This window comes from Balaenoptera ricei, chromosome 20, assembly GCF_028023285.1.
Source record: "Balaenoptera ricei isolate mBalRic1 chromosome 20, mBalRic1.hap2, whole genome shotgun sequence".
Classification (NCBI taxonomy): Eukaryota; Metazoa; Chordata; class Mammalia; order Artiodactyla; family Balaenopteridae; genus Balaenoptera; species Balaenoptera ricei.
This window is the reverse complement of record NC_082658.1, coordinates 52,091,525-52,114,583: the sequence shown is the minus strand read 5'-3', so window position 1 is coordinate 52,114,583 and position 23,059 is coordinate 52,091,525. Positions and strand designations below refer to the sequence as shown.

The 23,059-nt window shown below is 55.1% G+C and overlaps 2 protein-coding genes across 11 annotated transcripts in view; both read left to right on the top strand.

The window, feature by feature from the left end:
• The window catches only part of CAMKK1 (calcium/calmodulin dependent protein kinase kinase 1), a 28,597-nt gene extending 14,179 nt beyond the window's left edge, over window positions 1-14,418 (top strand). For 3 of the 10 annotated variants that reach the window (XR_009499754.1, XR_009499753.1, XR_009499751.1), the window contains 9 exons: window positions 2,835-3,034; window positions 4,893-4,946; window positions 5,575-5,648; window positions 7,352-7,439; window positions 7,660-7,788; window positions 10,218-10,321; window positions 10,601-10,774; window positions 10,874-11,083; window positions 12,453-12,534. Coding sequence is in view for 5 of the 10 variants with exons in the window: in XM_059908915.1 (XP_059764898.1) it covers window positions 2,835-3,034; window positions 4,893-4,946; window positions 5,575-5,648; window positions 7,352-7,439; window positions 7,660-7,788; window positions 10,218-10,321; window positions 10,601-10,691 (740 nt within the window). In the remaining 5 variants the exon portion in view is untranslated. The other 7 variants (XR_009499755.1, XR_009499752.1, XM_059908916.1 and 4 more) reach the window with 7 other exon arrangements.
• A 6,803-nt stretch (window positions 14,419-21,221) lies between these two features.
• The window catches only part of NCBP3 (nuclear cap binding subunit 3), a 30,891-nt gene continuing 29,053 nt past the window's right edge, over window positions 21,222-23,059 (top strand). Inside the window, exon 1 of the mRNA XM_059908914.1 lies at window positions 21,222-21,439. Within this exon, the coding sequence (XP_059764897.1) occupies window positions 21,257-21,439 (183 nt within the window). The 5' untranslated portion in view covers window positions 21,222-21,256. The remainder of the gene's footprint in view (window positions 21,440-23,059) is intronic.

Here is a 23,059-nt window from a genome sequence, read left to right as displayed (position 1 = left end):
GAGGGGCCCTAAGGTGATGAGAGCTCAGAAGGGAGGATGTTAGTTTAGCCTCTATCATCTGTGGAATTCATTTATTCATTCATTTATCCATTTACGAGTACCTACTAAGTGCCAGCTGGGGGCGTGTAGATGCCAAAGACCCAGAAGTGATCTCAAGGATCTTGCAGCCTAGTGGGAGGGGCGGGAACCTAAGCAGTGCCTGCCAAGGCTGGGGAGGCACAGGGGCTGTCAGAGCACTAAGGGACCAGGGGTGGCTTCCTGGAGGAGGCCACTTATGAGCAGGGTCCTGAAAGATGAGTAGGAGTTCGTTGGGTAGTTTGAGGCATGGTGGGAGGGAGTACACCAGGCGGAGAGAACTGCATGACAGCGGCACAGAGGGGAGTACTATTTGAGACTGGGAGAAGTTCAATTTGGTTAAGTCCAACCTGGGAGCCAGGGTTAGGGAAAGGCGGTGCTGTAAACACTGTCCAGGCTGCACGTGAGGGCTGGGAATGCCTCCATAGAGGACTTTCATGACTTCATCCTGTCAGCCTTGTGAGCCCCTGAGGGCTTCGAGCAGGGGAGGGGAGTGATAGGATTTGCGTCTTGGAAAGCTCTGTCTGGCAGCATATGGTGGCTGGATGGAGGGCAAGAGGCCACCAGCTGGTCAGGGAGGAGGCTGGTTCTACAGCCCAACTGACAGATGGTGAGGCCTGGATTAGGGCAGTGGCAGCGGGGAGCATATGTGAACGAGGTGGGGTGGGCAGCATTGGGTGACTAACTGGTCATGGGGAGAAGAGGGCCCGCAGGCACCTAGGGTTCTGGCCTGGTTTGGGGAGTGGGGCACAGCCCATCCCTCTGAAATCTCAGCTTGGTTTATCAGAAGCATATTCTCTCCCTAGGGGGACAGGTGAGGACCAGCTGAGGTTTGACCTGCAGTGACTGTCTTTATCTCATTTGAGCCACTCCAGTGCCTTCATTTTAATGCTGTCTTTGTACCTATGGGGAAACTGAGGCACAGAGAGGGGAGGGCTTTGCAGAAAGTCCTAACAAGGGCCTAGAGGTGTGAGAAGGGAGCATTTCACCCTGGTGTGGTCGGCAGCAGACACAACCCTATACCAGCTCGGCTTCCACCCACTTCTTGTCCTGGGCCTGTTGTCTCCCATCCTCTCTCCCTGCAAAAAAAAACAAAACAAAAAAGCAGAAAAAACAAGCTAATCCCATCTGGCTCTTGGGTAAAGCCTCATCAAGACCCAGCTAACCATGATGAAGGGCTTTCTGGAGTGATCCGGTCAGCACCAGGGACTGGACAGGCAGACAAATGGTGGCACCCGGTGCTGAAGACCCGCCTTGTGATTCTGGCCCCCGGAAGGGAGAGCTGAGGCTGCCCTGGGAAGGCCCTGTGGTCGGGGAGGCTCAGGCCTGATTCTTACAGACGGGGCAAGTGCAGCCATGCAGGTAGGAGAAGCAGTCGGATCTGGAATATATCTCACAGGTCCAGTCCTTAGAACTTGCTGCTGAATTGGATGTGGGGTCTGAAGGAGAGAGCAGTTGAGATTTTTGGCCTGAGCAGCTGATAATATGGCCATTAACTGAATGGGAAAGACTAGAAGAGGAGCAGAGCTTTTCTGTTCTGTTTGTTTGGCGGTGGTGGTGTGTGTGTGTGTTTAGGCGGGGGGGAGGGGGGCCGGGGGGGGGCGGGGGTTGCAGACAAGAGAAATCAAGTTCTCAATTAAATATGTGATTGACAAATACTGAGGTATATGTTGAGATGTCTATGGGATATCCATGTGGATAAAGAGCTGGGAGTTCAAGTGAGATGCCAGGGTTTGAGATAAGAATCTGAGCCCACTTTCCATGGTCAAATACACAGCCTCCTGAGCCTCTGTGTTCTGATGGGTGTGTGTCAAATGCTTTGTGTGTACCTGGCACATAGGAGGCAATCGCTATAGGGCCATGGGTCCTGTTGTTATTCTTATTAATATATGATGCTCACTCCCTCTGCCCCCAGCCTTCCTCTCCTTCTCCTTCCCCCTCCCCTTCCCTCCTTCCCATTCCATCTTCCCTCCTCTCCAACATCCTGCGGTCTGTTGGTCCAGGGGACCGTATTTGTTGAGCAGGGAGCCCATAAGTGGATGGCTGTGGGATGAGGTCAGTGCCTTTTCTCTGCTGGGACATCCCTGGCCGTCTCAGCCTGAGCTGCCCGTCTCTTCCCGGCAGTGCTGGACCCAGGAAGCAGGGTGGGCGCTCAGCCTACTAGAGAGGGCAGACCCTTACCCCGGCCACATTCATTCCGGCAGTCCCAAGGCCTGGGGTGCCCTCCCTCTCCAAAACTGCATCAGCCCAGAGTCCCTAGGGCTGAGGCGGTACCTCTGCAGGATACCCCACAATCCCACCCTCAGTCCGAGGAACAGGGACAGCTGTGACAGGCTGGGTGGGGGGATGGAACTGGGGGAAGATTTTGATGGGCTTCAAGCCTGTAGACAACACTCACATGGGAGGGCCAGGGATGGCCTATGGAGGACCCCTTCCCCCAGTTTCCTCTGACGTCCACCCTCAGTGGCAGGTGCCTTGATTGCCATGGAGAGAGCACTGGACTTGGGGTCCAAAGATTCCTAAGAGTCCAGTCCTGGCTCTGTTACTAACAGCCTAGATTAGTGTCTTCACTGCATAGCTGAGCAGGGGGCCCTGAAGTCCTCTTCCGAGGTCCTCGAGAGCTGCATGTGTGCGGCGGACAGGAAGTCCCAGCTCCTTTTCTCCTGGAGTTTGAAGCAGCCTCCACGGCCAGGCGAGAGCAGGTGGGGGGTCTGGGCGGCAGGGCCCCAGGCCAGCGCTCGAGCTGCCTCTCTCTGCAGTGCACTACCAGAAGATCATCCACAGGGACATCAAGCCATCCAACCTGCTCCTGGGGGACGACGGCCACGTGAAGATCGCCGACTTCGGCGTCAGCAACCAGTTTGAGGGGAATGACGCTCGGCTGTCCAGCACGGCCGGGACCCCAGCGTTCATGGCCCCTGAGGCCATTTCTGAGTCCGGCCAGAGCTTCAGTGGGAAGGTGGCTCCCAGGACCCGGGCTGGGTTGGGGTTCAGGTGGAGGGGTGGGAGTACGTGCCACGGGGTCCCATTTCCAACCTGAGGGTGCCAGGGTCCTCATGTCTCAGGAGGGACCGAACATGGTCCCCTCCCTCACGTTTGCCTCCTTCTGGAGTCCGACAAACTCCCGCAACTTGGGCCTCCTCTCGTTCTCCAGCAAAACGGCCCCAAGTCTTCCCTGCAGGTACTTCCCGCCAGCTGCTCTGTGCTGAGTTCTGGGCTGGGCTGTGGAACAGACGGAGCCTGGACGGCCCAGCTCCCTGCCCTTCTGGTCATGGTGCCTGGGCAGGAGAGCTCGTGTCTGGGGGGACATCAGAGGTTCCCCTGACTTCTTGGATACGGCAGCCTTTGAACTAGGCCTTGAAGAATGGGGAGAATTTGAGCAGGAGGTGGAGCCCAGAGAACAGACAAGAGAACTGAGGGGCACAGCGGGGCTTGGGCAGAGTTTAAAGGGTCTGGAAGTCCTAAGGGTCTGGGCTTTGTCCTAAGTGACAGAGGCAGTGGCAAAGCTTTCTGAACAGGGACTGTGGTTCTGTGTGTCCCCGGGCACATCCTGCTCTACCCTGTGAAGTATTGGCTGCCCCACTGTGGTCCTGCCATGGAGGAAATGGTCGAGAGGCACTTGGACACGTGTGTGAGTATGGAGCTCAGGAGATGGCTGTAGATAGAGATGTTTTTTTTTTTAACTTTTAATTTTGATATAATTCCAAATTTACAGAAAAGTTGCAAGAATAATACAAAAAACTCCCCTATATCTTTTATTCAGATTCACCAATTATTGACATTTTGTCCCATTTACCTTTTCACTGTCTCTCCCTATATTTATAGAAGTTGGAGACATTATGCCCCTTTATCACTAAATACTTCTGGAGATATTTTCTGAGAACAAGGACATTCTCTTACATAACCTCAGTACAGTTATCAAAGTTAGGACATTTATCATCGATAAAAGACTGTTATCTAATCGACCTTATTCAGATTTCATCAGTTGTCCCCATACTGTCCTTTAATGCCTTTTCTTTTTCTGGTCCAGGATCTGATTCAGGGTCAGTCACTGCATTCACTTGTCACGTCTCTTTGGGGTCCTTTAATCTGGAAAAGTGGCTTGGCCTTGACATGTTTGAAGAGAACAGGCCTGTTATTTTGTAGAATGATGTCAGTTTGCGTTTGTCTGGTGTTCCCTGATTGGATTCAGATGAGGCATCTGTGGCAGGAATACGGAGGCAGAGATTTAAGAATCATTCACATAAGAGAGAAAGTGGATACCAGGAGAGGAGGTGGGGTTCCAGAGGGGGAACTTGTAGAGAGAGGGAACATTCAAGGGCACAGGAAAGCCCCAAGGGGTTGTGGAGGTAGCTGAGGGCCAGGGGCTGTTCTGGTGTCGGAAAGAAGGTGGATGGTGGCTTTTCCAGTGGATCATCAGGAAGAGGGATGACTTCTAGAAGCCAGAGCTGGTTTAGCGAGTATAAGTTCAACATATACTGTTGTTTCTGGGGTGCGTCTGTGTCGTGCGTACAGCAAATGCGACCCTGTAGATGAAGGGGGTTTTGTACCTGTTGAGCTGGAAACATGTCTGGTTTGGGCCCATTCCAAGGAGACTTGGAAACCCTTGACAGCAAGGGCCCTGGTCTGGCTGTCCCTGTGTCCCCAGTGCTCAGCACAGGGTCCAGCATGGAACAGGGGCCTGGGAGTGTTTGTTGAGTGAATACATGACTAGGGAAGGAGGTTCCCCACTTGCCCTCTCCCATGGCCCACTGAAGCTGGGTGACCAAGGGGTGTCAATTCCTTTTGGGGGACTGATATGAGCTGTTTCTTTCTAGGCCTTGGACGTGTGGGCCACAGGGGTCACGCTGTACTGCTTTGTCTATGGGAAGGTGAGTGCTGGGTGGGCTGGCAGAGCTGGGGCAGCCCTGGCACCATGGGCTGGGCACCATGGGCCAGGATGCATGACAGATGCAGGCCCTGCCTTTGTGTCCTTAAGTAAAGTGACTTTTGAGAGAGCCCACCCAGCTCAAAGAAGACGGAAGGAAAAGGGACTTTTCTGTTCTCCTCGTGTCCCCTTGGGGGGATGGATTCATGTGCAGGAGTCCTGGGACAGCAGACATCCCAAGGGAGGTATAGATGGTGCCATTCATTCATTCACATATTCACTCATTCATTCATTCAACAAATTGTCCTTGACCTCTGCTCTGGGTCAGGCCGGACACCCAACCTTGACGTGCCGAGATCCCTGTCCGCAGGTGCTCCCACTCCAGGGACCGTGCTGAGGCATAGGAGGGAATCTCAGGGGACATGTTCCCAAACGTCAGGCCCCGGCAGTGCAGGCCTTGCTGCGAGTGGTTGTCACGCACTCATTCATTCAGCCCACATTTGTTGAGCATCTCCTGTGGGCTAGGACCTGAACAAGTTAGACGAGGTCCCCCCCATCTCACTAGGAGCCCGGAGCTGCCCCCAGCGAGCTGAGGCGCTGGGCCCCGCATCCTTTGTCTCTCCCCACCGCAGTGCCCATTCATCGATGATTTCATCCTGGCCCTGCACCGCAAGATCAAGAATGAGGCCATCGTGTTCCCAGAGGAGTGAGTTGTCCACCACGGGCCCCGCCCACCCCCAGGGAGGCGTGTCTGGGTTTTAGCAGAGCTTTTGTCCTTTCCGGGCCCCACCCCAGCCTGCAGATCTGGAGGTTGGGGTGCTGCTCCCTGGGAGCAAATGGAGGGAGATGTGAGCGGGGTCTCAGACATCTGGGTTGGATCTCATTGAACAGATGGGAACTCTGAGGCTGGGAGTGGGGCAGGGATGACCCCAGGTCACACATTCATCCTGCTGCTTCACTGAAGGCCTCCAGGAGGCCAGTGGCATCAACCCCATGCAGACCCTGCACCCGTGGGGAACCTCCACCTTCTCCACACGGGGTGGGGGAGCTTCACGATGCCAGTGCGCTCCCCCGTTTCACAGATGGAAAAGTGGAGGCTCAGTGGGCCTGGGATTTGAAGCCACTCCCTCCCCCTTGCCCCTTCCTTTGTGACTGAGGTCTCTGAGCCCAGAAGGACTGTTTGGAGAGGCCTCCCCACCCATCCACGGTTCTTCCGATTATGATGCCAGCTACCATGGCAGCCAGCCGGAGTCCCCTAGCGCCTCACTTTTCAGGGCCCTTTTACCATCTGCGCAGAGTGCCCAGGTCAGAAACCAACCTGGGAGTTGTTCTCGGTGTCCCTGCCCCTCACACCCATTTCCTGTCCGGCCCCAAGCCGTGCTGATTCCATCTCTTACATTTCTCTTGGTTCCATTGCCAACGGCACCCCCTGCCTAGTTCAGGCCTCTGCCTTGTCCAACTAACGCAGTCAGGCCAGAGTGACCCTGATGAAGTGCAACAGATCTCACTACGCCGCCTGCTGAAAGTTTTTCCAAGGCTTCCCAAAGCCCACAAGAAGAGGCACGCCCTGGCCCGGGCATTCAGGGACCCCTGGGTCCCCCCACCTGCTCACCTGCCGCCGGCTCCCCACTCCCTGCTGCCATCCCCACGGCACTGGCTTCCTCCCCTTTCCTGTGACTGCCTGTCTCCCAGCCTTCCCCCACCACTGCCACTCCCCCCCCCCCCCCCCCCCGCCCCACCACGGTATATCCTTCTCCCCAGCCCAGGAGTTTGAAAAGGGATTAAGTGTCTAGGACAGCAGAGGGAGCCAAGGTCATAGCCCTGAGAGTAGGTTCCTTCTCCCAAGAATTGAAGTAGCAACGAAGCCTGAAGTTTAAGCAGAGACAGTCGAAGCTGATGTGGGGCTGAGTCCTGCTCTCCTCCCCCTGAGTCTCACCCCTGCCCTCCCTCTTCTGGGTGGCGGTGAGCCTCGGTTTCCTCCTCTGTCAAATGGGTATCTTCCCTGGCCACCTCCCAGGCGGAGGAGAAGATAAGATGGTGAGTGGGGGCGAAGGCCTCTTGGGGGTCCCATAAAGCAACTCTTCTCACATTATCCTTGCCATCTCTGCCTCCCAGGGGGTGTCCAGCACCCATGGGACCCCGTTTGTGTCTGTGACCTCTGCCCCCTGAGGAAGACTGCTTTACTTCATACTCAGGGGAGAAGGATATCCATACGCTTGTTCTGGAACTCTCTCCTTCCACCCTGGTACCTTTGGGGGTGTCCCTCCTGCTCTCTGAGAAGGAGGGTCGGTGGTGTCTCTGCCCTGGTGTGCACTGATCAAGGAAGCCTGGAGCAGGGTGGGATGGAGAGGTGGGAAGCAAAGGACCATCAGCTGTCTCTCCCTCATCTCCTTCCTTCCCCTTCTTTAGGCCAAAGGTCAGCGAAGAGCTCAAGGACTTAATCCTGAAGATGCTAGACAAGAACCCTGAAACAAGAATTGGGGTGCCAGACATCAAGGTTGGGGGACCAGAGGTGCTGGGCTGGGCTGGGGCACAGAACACAGGCCTCGGTTTCCCCTTCTGGGGAGCCTTACACTGGGGACATCTGTGTATTGGGTTGGGGTTTGGGGTTTTTGGGCTTTGGACCCTCAAGGCGACTGCTGGTGGAATGCCTGGGTCCCTTGCTCGCCGACGTCTGTCGCCTGTGGCCCTGACCCTCCCTGCCCTCTGCTCCGCAGTTGCATCCCTGGGTGACCAAGAATGCGGAGGAGCCCCTTCCCTCGGAGGAGGAGCACTGCACCGTGGTGGAGGTGACCGAGGAGGAGGTGAAGAACTCAGTCAAGCTCATCCCCAGCTGGACCACAGTGGTAAGAGGATGGGGGTGGAAGGCGCCGACTCCTGGGAGGGCCTGGGGTGGGGCGTGGCTGCCGCCTGAGACTAGCTCTGTGCTCGGCTCTGTGGGGGGCAGAGGGCTTCCTGGTTGGCCAGCCGGGATGCTGGGCCCCTGAGGCCACCGTTCTGCTAGAGGCCCACAGGAACAAGGTCACATTATTCAGCCTCGTGGGAGGGAGACCAGGAGGTGTGGTGAGGAGAGCGAATGATTTAAATATACTGCCCTCACTGAGTGTCAACATTCACCACGACCGGAGAAGCATTTCCTTCCTTCCTTCCTCCCTCCCTCCCTCTCTTTCTTCCTTCCTAACGTTTATTGAACTTCTGCTATTTTCTAGGCACTGGACTAGGTGCCAAGGACATGACAGGGAAAAGGCCTAGGTTGCCTTTGATTTGGAGACGTGGTCCCGGGGCCCCCGCATGTCAGGCAGACGCCACCTGTGTGCTCCCTCCGCTCTCCTCTCATGTTTCAGCTTTTCGCATCCTCCTCTGGACATCTACCACATTACCAGTTGGAAGTTATTAACGTAGCCCCTGATGGCCATCTGGTTTTTTTTGGGGGGGACACGGAGAGCCATGGCTTTCCCTGCGCTGAGGTTTCACAGTGAGTCGGGGTGAGCACAAGGCCAGGAGAGCGAGCTGGGGCCTGTGCCTGGCATGGGGTCTGGCCTGTGCACTTCATGCCTCCCTACTGGGTCCAGTAGGGCCAGCGGGCTAAAGTCCTGTGCTCTACAGAGCTCCAGGGCTGTATGGGGTCCCTGGAATTGTCAGCTCCCGTAGGGTCCCTATTTCCACTTCCCTGGTCTTAACCACCATACTCTCTTTTCTTTTTTTTTTTTTTTTTTTTTAATTTATTTTATTTATTTATTTTTGGCTGTGTTGGGTCTTTGTTGCTGCACGTGGGCTTTCTCTAGTTCGCGGCGAGCGGGGGCTAGTCTTCGTTGTGGTGCGTGGGCTTCTCATTGCAGTGGCTTCTCTCATTGTGGAGCATGAGCTCTAGGCGCGTGGGCTTCAGTAGTTGCGGCACGCGGGCTCAGTAGTTGTGGCTCACGGGCTCTAGAGCACAGGCTTAGCAGTTGTGGCACACGAGCTTAGTTGCTCTGTGGCATGTGGGATCTTCCCGGACCAGGGATCGAACCCGTGTCCCCTGCATTGGCAGGCGGATTCTCAACCACTGCACCACCAGGGAAGCCCCATACTCTCTTTTCTAAACCACTGGAATCGCCTCCCAGGTTGTCCCCCTGCCCTTCCTCCACGCTTGCCCCCACTACAGTTAACACTCAACTCAGCAGCCAGGGTGGTCCAGTGACCTGGTCATGTCCCTTCTCAGCTCAGACCCTGCTCACTCAGGCTCCCATGTTGCTCAGAGTAAGAGCCATGCTCCTGACTGCCTGCCAGACCCTGCGTGGCCTGCCTGCCCCCCTTTCCCCTGCCCACCTCCTCTCCTCCCTCCATTCACTCCGACCGTGGAAGCTGCCGCCCCAGTGCCTTTGAACATCCCTTCCCTCCACCTGGGGTCCTCTGGCCCAGATGTCCGCAGGACCGCTTCCTCATCCCTTCAGGTCTTCGCTCCACAGTCACCTTCTCAGTGAGAAGTGAGTGAACCTTCCCGGCCCCTTATCGAAAATTCCAGCCTCCTCTTTGTCATACCTTATCCCCCTTCCTTGTTTTATTTTTTCCTCCTGAGCCCTTACCACTAACTAACATATATTCTACTGATCTGTCTTATTCATTGCCTGTCCCCGCAACTAGAATATAAGCTCTATGAGGGCAAGAATTTTTGTCTCATTGTGGTCCCGGTGCCTCGAATAGTGTCTGGCATATGTAGGCGCTCAATAAATACTTTCTGTTGGAAGGAAGAAGGAAGGAGGGAAGAAGTGAAGGCACCCCGATGCTATGTTGGTGTGTGAGAATTTGCGTGCGTGTGGGCAGGAGGATGGAGCTGTCCTTGTAGCGGGAGGAGGGACAAAGTCAGAGAGCTCGGGCACAGCAGCCTGTCCCCTCCTGGCACCCCCCCAGGCCACTGCGCAGCTCCTCTCTGGCCCCTGGGACAGCCTCTTCTCGACTCCATCCTTCCTGTGTAGCCAGAAGGCATTTCCTAATTGCACTCCCCATGCCCTCAGCCTGGCATTCCAGACCCTTCCTGGTCTGCTCCTGGCCTCTGTGCCCGCCACGCACCAGATGCACCGGGCTCCTCGCCGTTCCCAGAATTCACCCTCAACCACCTCCCCTCCGTGCTCTTGCCATTTCTTCTGCTTGGGATGCTCTTCCTTGCTCTGCCCAAGGAAAGGGAGCTTCAGCAGGGCCCACCCAGTAGCCTCCCCGTCCGGGAGGCAGGGTGGAGGCTGCCAGTGAGTCTGGGAACCCGGGGCCTGTGTCCCTCACGCTGATGTGTCTTCCCCAGATCCTGGTTAAGTCCATGCTGAGAAAGCGTTCCTTTGGGAACCCGTTTGAGCCCCAGGCGCGGAGGGAGGAGCGATCCATGTCTGCCCCGGGAAGCTTATTGTCGTAAGTACTGGTGGGCTGAGGCCTGCAGGGTGCTCCCTGCGGTGGGGTGAGGCCTGTGGCCCCTCCCCTCACTCTCAGCATCACCAGGCTGTGCAGGCTGAGCCCGGAGCCTGGGGACTCGGCCAGGCCTCAGAGCAGGGCCCTGTCTGCACCTCTGTTCTCAGCCCACAGCAGCCTAGTCGAGGTTTGCAGGCAGACCTCTTTGTAGAACGTTGGTCTGTGTGTGGAGGGAGGGACACTTCTGCTGACTCTTCCTGGTCTGGGGGCGGGGTGGGTCAGCTGCCTTCCTGAGTGGCCTGTGCTGTACATCTGGCCATTGCCGAGGCCGTGCACCCAGTCAGCACTTCGTAAATGCTTGCTCAGCGAGTAAGGACAGGCAGGCTGGTGACGACGATGATGGGCCAGGGAAGAGGAACCCCCAGTGCTGCAGGCTCCCGCCTGAGAGCCCGGCAGGTACATTCGCCACCTCCCGGGGGAGGGCAGAAAAGCAGTTCCCCAGACCTCCGTGGGCCTTGCCCTCAGCATTTCCACCTTCTTCCACTGAAATAAAAGTTTGGGATGCTGACAAGGCCTGCTGGAGTTTGCGCACAGACCTGCAGAGAGAAAACAGTAAGGGGGTCCTGGACCAGAATGTGGTCCTGGGACTTGGGTCGCCTTCCTCTAGCCTGCGAAGGGAGCTGCGGGACAGAGGGGCTGTGCCAGCCAGCCCGCTCTGTGGAGGAGACGTGCCCCCCTGGGAGGTGAGCGGCGGCCGCCGTCCAGGTACGTCGGCCTCTGGGGAAGGAGCAGTTTCACTTGTGCCGTCCAGGGGCCCAGATGTGGGTTTCGTCTGTGTGAGACCACCCTCTTCAGACGTACGGGGTCCCATCATAGTGGACAAGCTGGTGTCTGCTCCCTGCCAGAGGTTGCTTGCACCCAGGGAGGTCCATGTGCCAACCTCTTGCCCTCCTCTTGACAGACTCCCTGGCCTAAGTGGGGTGAGCTCTGGGGCCTGGGAGAGGCCTCGACTGTCCAAAGCTTACTTCCTGTTCCCTGTCTCTTCTGTGAGGTGGCCAGGCCTAGGGAAGGGGTTCCCTGGGCTCTTTTAGATCTGTGGGCTGCGATGCTGGAATTGGGCACAGTGTAGGGGACCACATATTCTGTGTCCAAATGGAGCCACTCTGGAGAGCGAAAGAGGAAGCTATTACTAACTATGCCGGGGACAACAGGCAGAAACTAGGACCACGAGGCGCGAACCTGGACGTCTGGTCTCCAGCTCAGTGTCTGTGACTCGGCGCCCCCTAGTGGTGGTTCAGGCCAGTCACAGGCCAGGGACGCATCCACGCAGGGCACAGGGCTGGGCATCAAGAGTACAACTAAACAAGGCAATCGTTGTCCTTTCATGGACATGTTAATGGGGAGACAGGTCAGTTCCTTCATCTGGACTGTGAAGGGATTGGGCTTAATACTTCCCAGCTATAACATTCTATAGTTTTGTGACTCAAGTTTAATTTTGAAAAGCAGGTTTTACCTCATCAGAGTCCGAACATTTGTCCTTGATTGTCTCTGTTTTTTATGCTTCGGGATAATTGTTGAAACTCTACAGTAGATTTAAATGGGATTGATCCTTTTTAAAGGTATCAAAATCCACTCATTGATCATGTTTAAAAAAAAAGGTCTTAGGGGAAAAAAGCAGATAAAGGAATCTACTGGATATGTGACAGAATCCTGAGACCGACAGGTAGAATCTGTCCTGTGAACAAAGAAGAGAAAATGCAAAACCAAAGCCCTTCGACCCAGGACCATGGGGGCTGATCTAGGCCAACCTAGGAGGCCTGTGACCTGGCTGGTCCTTGAGGATGCAGGGAAGTCAGCTCAGGAAGGTCAGACCTGGAGAGGCTCCGGAAGCCAGGCTGGGAAATCTAGACTTCGTCTCCAGGCAGTAGGGAGCCATGGAGGGTTGTGGGCTGAGACTAGGGGTGAGGAAACCAGCAAGGGATCACAGTGCGGGAGGGTGAGACTGAGATGAGCTTAGAAAGTAGGTGAGGGGGGATTTGAGAGATGTGGATATAAATGCCTGTGTGTGTGAGTGTCCTCGTGCATGCATGTTCTGACCCCTGAGGTCCCTCTGCCTCTGGTGTCCCCTGAACAGGAAAGACGGGTGTGGTGAAGGAGGCAAAAGCCCGGAGCTCCCCGGCGTCCAAGAAGATGAGGCTGCGTCCTGAGCCCCTGCATGCGCCCAGGGCCGCCCGGCAGCACGCTCATCCTGCGCCTCCAAAGGCCCACTGCCCTCCTGCCAACAGCCGGCGCTGCGGGCAGGGGGCTGGGGACTGCGGCCCCTCTCCCGGCCCTCCTCCCCTGTCGTGCTGCATGACCTCCGCAAGTGCGTGTCCAGGGACAGGATCGGAATGTGTGTCACCTGGGGTTTGGGGGGGGGTAGGGCTCCCACAAAGCCTTTTGTTTCGTCCTGGCTCTCCCTGGCGCGACCCATTCTTTGGGGAAACTGGGTGCCCGTGGTGCCTTAGAAACCTCACCGGCTGGTTGGCAAGGCCCAGGGGCAGGAGGCAGGAAACCAAGATGGCAGGTGGAAGCCTCGTTGGCTACCACTGCAGAGGCCGGGCGGGCGTGGCTCAGCTGCCACCTGCACAAGGAGGGGTGTACCCTGCCCTCCTCAGGGGGGCGCTGCCAGAGCTCTTGTCTACTGAGAACACTGACGTGGAGGCTCTGAGCCCTTGGTGGGTATTCCTGGGCCTCACTGGGGCGGGGGCCAGTATTGGAGAATCCAGATTCCGTTTTTGTTATCTTTTTTTTGGTAACTTGGTGGGGGAGGCAGGTGCAAAGCTCTGCCTGGGAACACGTATCGAGCTTTCCTCCGGCTTTGGGTGGTTCCCAGCATACCCACCATCACTTGGCAGCCAAGTGGATTGGACTGGCCTTCCCGGATTGTGTTTCACACTCTGGAGGATGGGCTGAGTGAGGCTTTGAGCAGAGGCCCGAACGAGGAGCACCACCCTTCCCTGCCCGCCTCCCTCCCTCCCCCCGTGGCTCCACAGAGCCGTGGCTGCCAGAGATACCAGGGCTGACATCGACCGAGGGCCCTGGACTCACAGGGCTGTGACCTTGCAGATGCTGAAGTAACCGAAATCCAGTCTTCGATCCAGCACCGGCCTCCCCATCTGGTCCCGGAAGCTGCCCTCGTGTTCCAATGATGAAGGACCAACTGCCCAGGTTGGAGGCCTCGCTAGAGCAGGAACCCTGGTGGGGTGTGCACGCTGGCAGGTGGCCGCGGAGAGGTGGGCCTTTTGTCGCTGCCTCGCCCCAGGACAGTTGTCATCCGCCTGCTCAGAGCTGGAGCCGACTTCTCTCTGGGATCAGTGCCTGGCTGGCTGGCTTGGCCTTGACTGACCAAATGCTGAAGAGACTGACCCCCAAAGGAAAATAAAGCAGGACTCAAATACCTGCCCTGAAAACATGGGCCAGACGCAGGATTTCAGTCGCCCTCATGGGGTTCCTGTTGCGGGAGACTCTCTTCAGAAGGGAAGGAGGTGCGGCTGGAGGAAGGCCGCGTCCCGCGTGTGTCTGTGCCTGCGGCTCTACATCGCCTCTCCGTGCACGCACACCCGTGCGTGCCCATCTGCTGCACACGGCATGTCTTGCACCAGCACGTGCATCTGTAATATAGTGTCTATGTTTATTTAAGGCTCTGAGCAGAACGCGGCCAGTTGTCACTGGGTCCACATTTCTCCCTGCTCCTCTGCACTAAGGCATTGTAACCCAGGGCTTAAACAATAATTCGGTACTGTTGTTAAGAACACTTTTATAGAGTTCATGGAGGCCATTCACGGATCAGCACGTTTTCCCTGAGCCTCTCTGCACTGGGGCCTTGGAGGGTAGGGGTTTCAGGGACACGCTCCCCGCTCGCAGAGCTCAAAGGTGGGCCCGGCTTCATTGCCTGTGCTCACCCCATCACTGAGCCTTTGGGTTGGATCATTGTCTCTGAATGTAGCACAAGGGATGGACAAACTCCATAAGAGTGTTTTAAAAATTAACTTCCTAGGAAGTGAGTTAAAAATAATAAAAGCCCTTTCTTGAGTTAAAACAAAACGAAACAAAACAAACCCCCAAAACTTGGTATGTACATTTTCTGCATCTGGATGTGTTCTTTCCCACCAGCTGGCTTTGCTAACTTTTCTGCAGGGGTCTGAGTAAGACAATAGTGGGAGGAGCTCTGGGGGTGGGGGAGGGAGGGATGGAGGGTTGATTTGAAGGGTGAGGGACTACAGTCCAGGATGTGGCTCAGTCTCCTGGGTAGGTCCTGTGGCCCCTCCTTCGGAAGAACAGGGTGTTTGGGAGCCAGTGGGTGGCCCATCAGGGCATCCTGCCTGTTTTGCAGGGGCCCAGGGAGGCCAAGGTCTGGTCCTTGGGAGCCAGTGCTACTCCTCATGGGGCAGAAGTCCCAAGTGAAGCCTCACAGGAGCCCCTGTGATACGGGCCAGTGTCCTCCCAGTGCCTTAGCCTTGGGCACTGGTACCAACTGTTTGGACCCGGCAGCTCCCTGCTCATAGGAGGCCTCTCCATGGCCATGATGAGAAAAGTCATCTTTGAAGTCAGATAGCCTTCATCTCGAATCCAGGCCTTGCCATCTAATAGCTGTGTGCCCTTTGCAAGTCATCAGAGGAGTCTCAGCTTCCTTATTGGTACAATGCAGACAATATCAGCACCTCCTCATGGGGTTCTTGCGAGGTTAAATGAGGTATTTGTGCCAAGCATCTGACGTAGTGCTTGGTACATAGTAAGTACTCAGCAAATGAGACCCTTAAAAAAAAAAACCCAAAGAACTTTCTGCCTCTGGGGCTGCCTGAAGCCAGCCTTAGAGACCAGAAGCTCAACACGTCCTGCATGACTGGTATTTGCTCATCTGCAGAGCTCCTCACCAGGTGCTACTGGAGACCAACCAGAAGGAGATCAAGCCAGAGGCTGCCCATCATGGTGATCAGTTTTTCTATCTGAGAAATGGAGACCAAAGCTGTTCCTGCCTGTTTCCTGCTCATCCTGCAAAGGTCCCAGGAGGGCTACACCAACCCTCTGCAGGAGGGGGTCCTGGCAACCAGGCAGAAGTTCCCCAAATGCCACTCCCTCCCGACCCTCGCTGTCCCTCAGTTTTGGACCCACCACCTCTCACTTCCTTACTGGTCTCTGGCTTGGTCCTCAGTGCTCCAATCCATCCTCTTACAAGCTGCCAGAGAGGGCTTTGGGCACCCACCTGACCACGCCCACCCCTCTCAGTGCTCGGCCTGGGGTTTGAGGCCATTGCCATTAGTCTCGCAGGCCTCCCTGGACGCTCTCCTGACCCATGCCCCGCCCACCCTCCCTCCAGCCACTCCTCGCTCCCCACGGCTCTTCAGACTCACCCACTCCTCCCAGACACGGCTGTCCCCCATCCCTGCCTCTGTTCATCAGTGTTGGCCCCACCCTCCGAGGCCTATTCTGCAGTCGGAACAATCCTCAGGTTGGTTCATCCCAGGCGTTGGTCACCAAACCTTGTGCCTGGGTTTGACAGTACAGATTGTCACGCACAGGAGCTTCGAATAGGACCACGATGTCATTTCGCCACGAGGACGACCACTCTACGTGGCACGCTAAGGTAGGGAAACTGAGGCTCAGAGTCACACAGCGAGTTAGGGAAGAGCCAGGCCAGAGCCCAGGCCTCCGGCCCACAGCCCCACCCAGGTTCCCACGTCAGCGGCTGGGAAAACCCGAGAGCCCTGCACATGGGGAAGGACACCTGGGAAGATCGGAGATGGAGGCTGCACGCCCAGGCCTAACTACATGGGGGAGCTGAGCCCAGGCCAGGGTGTCCAGCTGAAGGCTCGGGGCAGTCCGAGGTTTGCCCTGGGAGGTCCTGGTTCCTCGTGGAGAATGTCTCTGGGCTCCAGATCCCACAAGAACTTTGCCTGGTCTCTGCTCCCCCCAACCTCTATCATCCTATATGGTCTCAGCCTGAAGGAGAGGAGGGATGGGTGGGCAGGGACACTGAGGGTTCCAGTTTTCCCAGGGGAACACCCAGATGCACTGGGACTCATATAAACACCTCACAGGTTATGGATTCCCTCTCCCCCCACAGGCTGGCACACCTACGCAACCTCCCCTTGGGCAAACAAGCAGGCCTATCTATGGGGCTGCCTCCTGGGCCACTGGGGTTCCACTGAGGGAGGCTGGGGCCCATGAGGTGGGTGGTACTGGGCCCTGGGGGTCAACTGAGGCCCAGAAGGAGACCAGGAGGGGCTGGGAGGAGACTGTCCTCTGTCTCACCTGCAGAACAAAGCCCTGGCCGCTCTCTGCACTGCTTCAGCCTCCTGATGGACTGGGTGTCCATGGCTTAAATGGCCACCTCCTGTCCCTGGTCCCTTCCTGCACACACACAGACACACACAGACACACACAGACACACACACACACACACACACACACTGACCTGGATCTGCCCTCTGAGGTCTCAGATACATCCACTTCTCCAGCTACCATGACCCAGGGAACAAAGTCTGGGACCTCTCACTCTCCAGGGCAGTTGCCAGTTCCCACCCAGGTCGGGCTGACAGTTTATCATTAGCCCATGCCAGCTTTGTGGTCAACTTCCATGCTCTCCCCGCTGCCTAGGCCCCCACCATCTCCAAGTCACCTCCTCCAGGAAGCCTTCCCTGGTCCACAGCCCCAGAGGCACCCTTGGCATGTGATCTGGTGTCTGGTTCATCTCCTGTAAGACTGGAAACAGGGCCCAGGGATTGCAGCCTTCCCTACCGGCTGAGTCACTTTCACAACTTGTTATCTGTCCACTCACTGATCCGCCATGATGAAGACCATTGGGAAAGCATCTCTCAACTGAATCGCAAGAGTGGGACCTTCCCTCTGGGAACCCCATTCTCTCCACCTGATCCCTCGTAAGCCTCTTCCCTGGCCTGTATATCTCTGGCCTTTTCTGGTCTTCCCTCCCTGCTCCTCAGCCTGCAAACTAGCTCAGGTCTTCCCTTAACTATTTCCCAATTTCCACCCCCTTGGCGTTCTGAAGGCTGCTGTCCCACACTCCCAGGCACACAGGAAGAACCCCTCCTGGCTCCTCTCTCAGTTGCCCTCTGCGCGGACTCCTTCTTCCCTGTTACTTCCTGGCTCGCTCCGTCGCGTCCGCAGCAGCGCTGGCCCCTGCTTGTTCTAGTCACGGTCTGCGCTATTGGCTGATGCTCTCCGCACTGGGAGCCCTTTGACAACCCCTCCCCCCCGTCCTTCGGTCTCCCCAAGACCCTCCCTTCCCCATGGCCTAGGCGCAGGTCCACACTGAAGGAATGGAGCCACAACAGTGGGGAACCGCAACATGGGAAGGGGCTAGTTAAACTTCTTCGCCCTCAGTCTCCCCCAGGTGCAGGGGATCAGCCCTGAGGCACGGAGCTTTCACGGGAGAGGATCCACATGCCCTCAGGTGCTCTCGTCTTCTTTCAGGTAATCTCGCCAACATCCACCCACCTCCCTGGGAAATGCACCCGAAAGCTGAGCGAGGGCTCCCAGCTGTAGTCTGCCCTCTCCCATTCCCAGTTCAGCGTAGACATCAGTTATCAACCTGGCTACATGCTAAAATCTCCTAGGGAGCTTTTAAAAAATCATCCACCCTTAGAGATTCTGATTTATTTTGGTCTGGGATGTAGTCTGGGTGTCAAGGTTTTGTTGTTGTTGTTGTTTTAACAAACAGACTTTATTTTTTGGAACAGTTTTAGGTTGACAGAAAAAATGAGTAGAAAGTACAGAGTCCCATATACCCTCTCACCCGCCTCTCCCGCCCCCCAGTTTCCCCTGTTAGTAACATTTGCCTTAGTGTGGTACATTTTTTTTTTTTAAAGGTGGATATATGACATTATGTATTTTTTTTAAATGTTATTTATTTATTTTTGGCTGCATTGGGTCTTTGTTGCCGTGCGTGGGCTTTCTCTAGTTGCGGTAAGTGGGGGCTTCTCTTGTTGTGGAGCACGGGCTCTAGGCGTGTGGGCTTCAGTAGTTGTGGCACGCGGGCTCGGTAGTTGTGGCACGCAGGCTCGGTAGTTGTGGCTCGCGGGCTCCAGAGTGCAGGCTCAGTAGTTGTGGTGCATGGGATTAGTTACTCCGCGGCATGTGGGATCTTCCCGGACCAGGGCTCGAACCCGTGTCCCCTGCATTGGCAGGCGGATTCTTAACCACTGCGTCACCAGGGAAGTCCTGTATGTGACACTTGATCACTTCTTTTATGAAACTCTCCAGTCTGTCTCAGTATTCCACTCTCCTGGTTTCTTCTATTAATAGAAAATTATCCAGACATTGGAAGTAAGAAAAAGGAAAAGGAAAAAGAGCCACACTGATGTTGTCTCAGTATAGTGCCAGCTGCTATCTAACATGCCTATTCCACCTGGGATCATCTCATTCTCTAGGGATGCGTACCTTGGTTTGACTTCCGATTTACTATTGATTAGGGTATTTTACAACTCTGTAAGGGCAGAGGTTAATTTATAGAAAATTCACAATAAGCAAATAATTCTTTTTTTAAATTTATTTCTTTTGAGTAAATAATTCTTGTCCAATAGTAATGCAAATATTTTCTGTCTGGTAGAAAAGGGAACCCCAAAGGTTACAGTTTCTTGCCTTGTAGAGCATTAACCTCTGTGGTTAAATTCATTTCAATATTTCTTTGATTGACCAACTTGGCATTCATGCTCAAATTCTCTTTTGAACTAGTCTTAATATCTTCCTGGGGACTTCCCTGGTGGTGCAGTGGTTGGGAATCCGCCTGCCAATACAGCGGACATGGGTTCGAGCCCTGGTCCGGGAAGATCCCACATGCCGCGGAGCGGCTAAGCCCGTGCGCCACAGCTGCTGAGCCTGCGCGTCTGGAGCCTGTGAGCCACAACTACTGAAGCCCGCGCGCCTAGAGCCCGTGCTCCACAACAAGAGAAGCCACCGCAACGAGAAGCCCGTGCGCCGCAACGAAGAGTAGCCCCTGCTCGCCGCAACTAGAGAAAGCCCGCGCACAGCAATGAAGACCCAATGCAGTCAAAAATAAATACATAAATAAATAAATTTATAAAATCTTACTGATGTCCTCATTCATTAATGAGGATTAAAAGCTTTGACGTGTTCATTTAATATTTGGGAGTCATGTTTTTTAACTTTTTTGAAAATTGTTCTTTGCCACTACTAGTGCTGTGACCTCACCTCAGCAGGCTGCACTGAGGAAAGGAAGGGGTGGTGGGGGTGAGTTGGGTGAACAGAAAGGTACAGTCATCAAGGGCTTTTCTGACAGGAGTCTAGGACCCCTGGTGTTTGCTGGATGCCCTGGCTTGCTCTGGATTCCTGATTCTCGTGCCAGCCAGAGGTCCCCCAGGGAGGTGGTTCTCCTCTGAACTGTGCTGAATTGCAATGCCTGAGTCCTCAAGGCTCTTACCCTGCAGGGAGAGGGGCCTGCCCAACCTTCTCTGCTGGCCTCCTGATGTCCATAGCTGAGGAGGGATTGCTTCCTCCTCTCCCCATGCCCCACCCCCTCAGGCCTATGGAATACATGTAATGGCACGGTCTGTGACTGTGGCCCAAAGCTGGCCAGCTAAGCACAAACTTTCTTTGAAATGTTCTTTAAAATTCATGCAAGTGCATTCCATGCGTTTAACCCAATCTTGTAACTACTATGTGTCCCTTTCATCAAGGAAAACTAGCCCTCTAAAGAGCTCCATCTCGTGTTTGCTCTGTTTTAGACCATATTTTTAAAAAAGCAAAAACAAACAAACAAAAAACTATGATGTACTGTACCCCTTCTGTTTGATCCTGTATCTACATATAATTATCTCATTTAAGCCTCACAACCTCCCATGGTGGGTAATGACCCATTTTACTGATGAAGAAATTGAATCCCAAAGGGTTAAGTAGCTTGCTCAAGGTCACATGTGGTGTGAGGAGCAGAGCCAGCCAGCTTGAGACCCAGGTGTGTCTGATATTGATCATGTTCTCCCTTGGTTTATAATTATTTGCTTCTCCATTGTCAGAGCTGGTAAGGCCTTGGAGACCCTAGGATCCCACCTCCACCCTCCTCAGATGGGAAGACGGGACCAGAAAGGGGTCAGAACTACCCCAAGGTAACACAGGGAGGAAGGTGCGAAATCAGGACTCAAAGCAAAAACTGACCAGTGGCGCCCTCTGGAAGCCTAGGGGACACTCCCTCTCTCCCAACCAGGTTCTTGTTAGAAATGTCCGCAAGAAACCATACTCAGAAGTCTCCAGTAGACCGAGCCCTTGGGAGACACGAAATTGGCGTTCAAGCTCACTACCCTCTTGGAGTCTCAATTTTGCGGTATGTAAAATGGGCCAACTATTGGGAGACTTGAAAGAGACAAAGGTTGTCAAGGCAAGTGCATTGTAAACCCACAGACTTGCCCAGAAGTGATAGACCAAGGCTCATTCTGGTTGCCAAGGCTCGCATCCGGATTTTGTCCTTTAAATAGCCTGTCACCTTGGGTAAATTTCAATGCCTCAGTTTCCTCAAATGTGAAATGGGGATAGTAATAGTAGTAACTTCATAGGGTTGTTGTGAGGATTCAAGCGCTTGGAACAGTCACTGGCAGGTAATGATAATTCAGTAAAATTAGCTTTGATTACAAGTTTACTGCTCAAGGTGTAGCTATTTTCTAAGCCCAGACTGTAGCGAACTGCTCCAGGCCCCGCCCCCTCCAGCAGGCCCTGCCTCCGTTCCCACTCGGTCCCGCCTCCTCTTCACCAGATCCCGCTCCAGCCGTCCAGGGTTCCTCCCACCACCAGGGGGCGTCGGCGCTGAAGAGAGCCTTCTAGCCGCAGCAGGCGACGCTCTAGGTAGCGGCTGCTCTGTGGCCCGTGGCAGTGGCGCTCTAGCCCGTGGTGTGCGGGGCGAGCTCTCAGTGGTGCGGCCGGCGGGCGGCGATGGCGGCCGTACGGGGCCTGCGAGTGTCGTTGAAGACGGAGGTCCCAGCGGGGCCGGCCTTGGGGCCCCCGTCGCCTGAAGCGGAGTCAGGTTTGGACCGCGGCGAGCCGGAGCCCATGGAGGTGGAGGAGGGCGAGCTGGAGGTCGTGCCGGTTCGGCGCTCGCTGAAGGAACTGATCCCGGTACGGGCGGGGGGCGGGGGCGAGGGCGAGGAGGAGGTCGCTGAGCTAGTGTCCCGCGCCGGAGGGGGCCGGAAGGGGAGGTGGCCGGGGCCGGGGGAAGTCTGGGGAAGGGATGAGGGGGGCGAGCGCCCGGGGGGCGGGGGCGCCAGGCTTGAGCAGAGACGGGGAGCGAGAGAAAGGACGCTGGGGCGCCCGGAAATGGGTGTTGAGGGGGCTGCAGGAGGTGGGGAAGAGCTGGGGGTAGTTGAGGACACCCCTTCGCTGCCCCTCCGAGTCAGTCTGTGCAAGAGGGTGAATGAGGAAGGGTTGGGCTTATCTGGGGGCTTGAGATAAAGGGCGAGCCCCGGGCGGGAACAGAACCAGGAGCGGCCCAGAAAGAACTGTCGAGTGGCGCGGTCATCCCGGTCTCCTTGTGGGTCCTGCCCCAGTGGAGCTGGTGTCTGTTAAACATAGCACTCGCGGTTTCCCTTGGGAGAGCTGGGCTTGTCAGCTGCAGAAACTCAGTGTTTCTGTTGTGACTTGGGGGTCATCTTGTCCCCGCGCGGCTCCGCTGTTACACCGTGGCTCCAGCATCTCACCCTTAATGAAAACAAAACATCAGTGAACCAGCAGTGGTCCTTGGTCCCTCTTTTATCACAATGGGGATGCTGAGAGGTGTTTTTGCTTGTGGTTTGGTGGTCTTGTGTCCGGTTCTTAGGGCTGGTCTCAGGCCTGCATGGCTCCTCTCATGTACTTAATTTCTCACCTAACAGGGACTACTTTTTAGCACATGTCTGTTAGTCTTGCTTTTAAATTAAGATTATGGAAAAAGGTAAAAAAAAAAAAAAAAAAAAGAAAGAAAGTTAAGAGCACTAAAGACAGTAAATTATAATGACTCTGGCAACAACAATTAACATAGTGGCATTTTACCATTTAGTATATTATATCATTTAAAATATCACTGAGGTTGTGAAGTAGGTGTTATCATCCCTTCATTCATTCAGTTCAACATGTACTTACTGCGTCCCCCACTTAGTGCCAGCCACAGTCCTAGGCACTTGACCAAGATCAAGACCAGACTGTGTCCTGGAGTGTATGTTCCAGTTGGGGGGACACAAGTAAACTAATAATTTACGGTAGTGGTGAGTGCTGTGGAGAGAATAAAGCATGTTAATGGGATGGAAGCGTGCAGAGGGCAGGGAGGGTGTGCAGAGCAGGAAGCAGAATGGCATAGGATGGTCGGGAAAGTCCTCTGAGATAGTGAAATTTAAGCTGAACCCTAAGTGACAAAAAGGAGCCAGCCATGTGCAGATTTGGAAGAGAGCGTTCCCAGCAGGGGCAACAGTAAGTGCAGAGGCTCTGAGATGGGAACAAGATTGTTTTGTTGGAGAAAGGTAAAGTTCTGTAGCACAAGTGGGAGAGCAGTTAAAAGAGGTCAGAAAGGTAGGCAGATACCACAGAGGAAACCTAGGCCCAGAGAGGCCAAAGGAATTGTACAGTGTCATGTAATCAGTGAACGTCGGAGCTGCGATTTGAGTCCCCGGGCTTCCAAATCCCATCCTATTTTCATTGCACTGTGCTGTGTTTTCCCCAGAAGGTCGAGGTGAGTCCTGACTTTCTGCATTTTGGTGAAGACTTGTG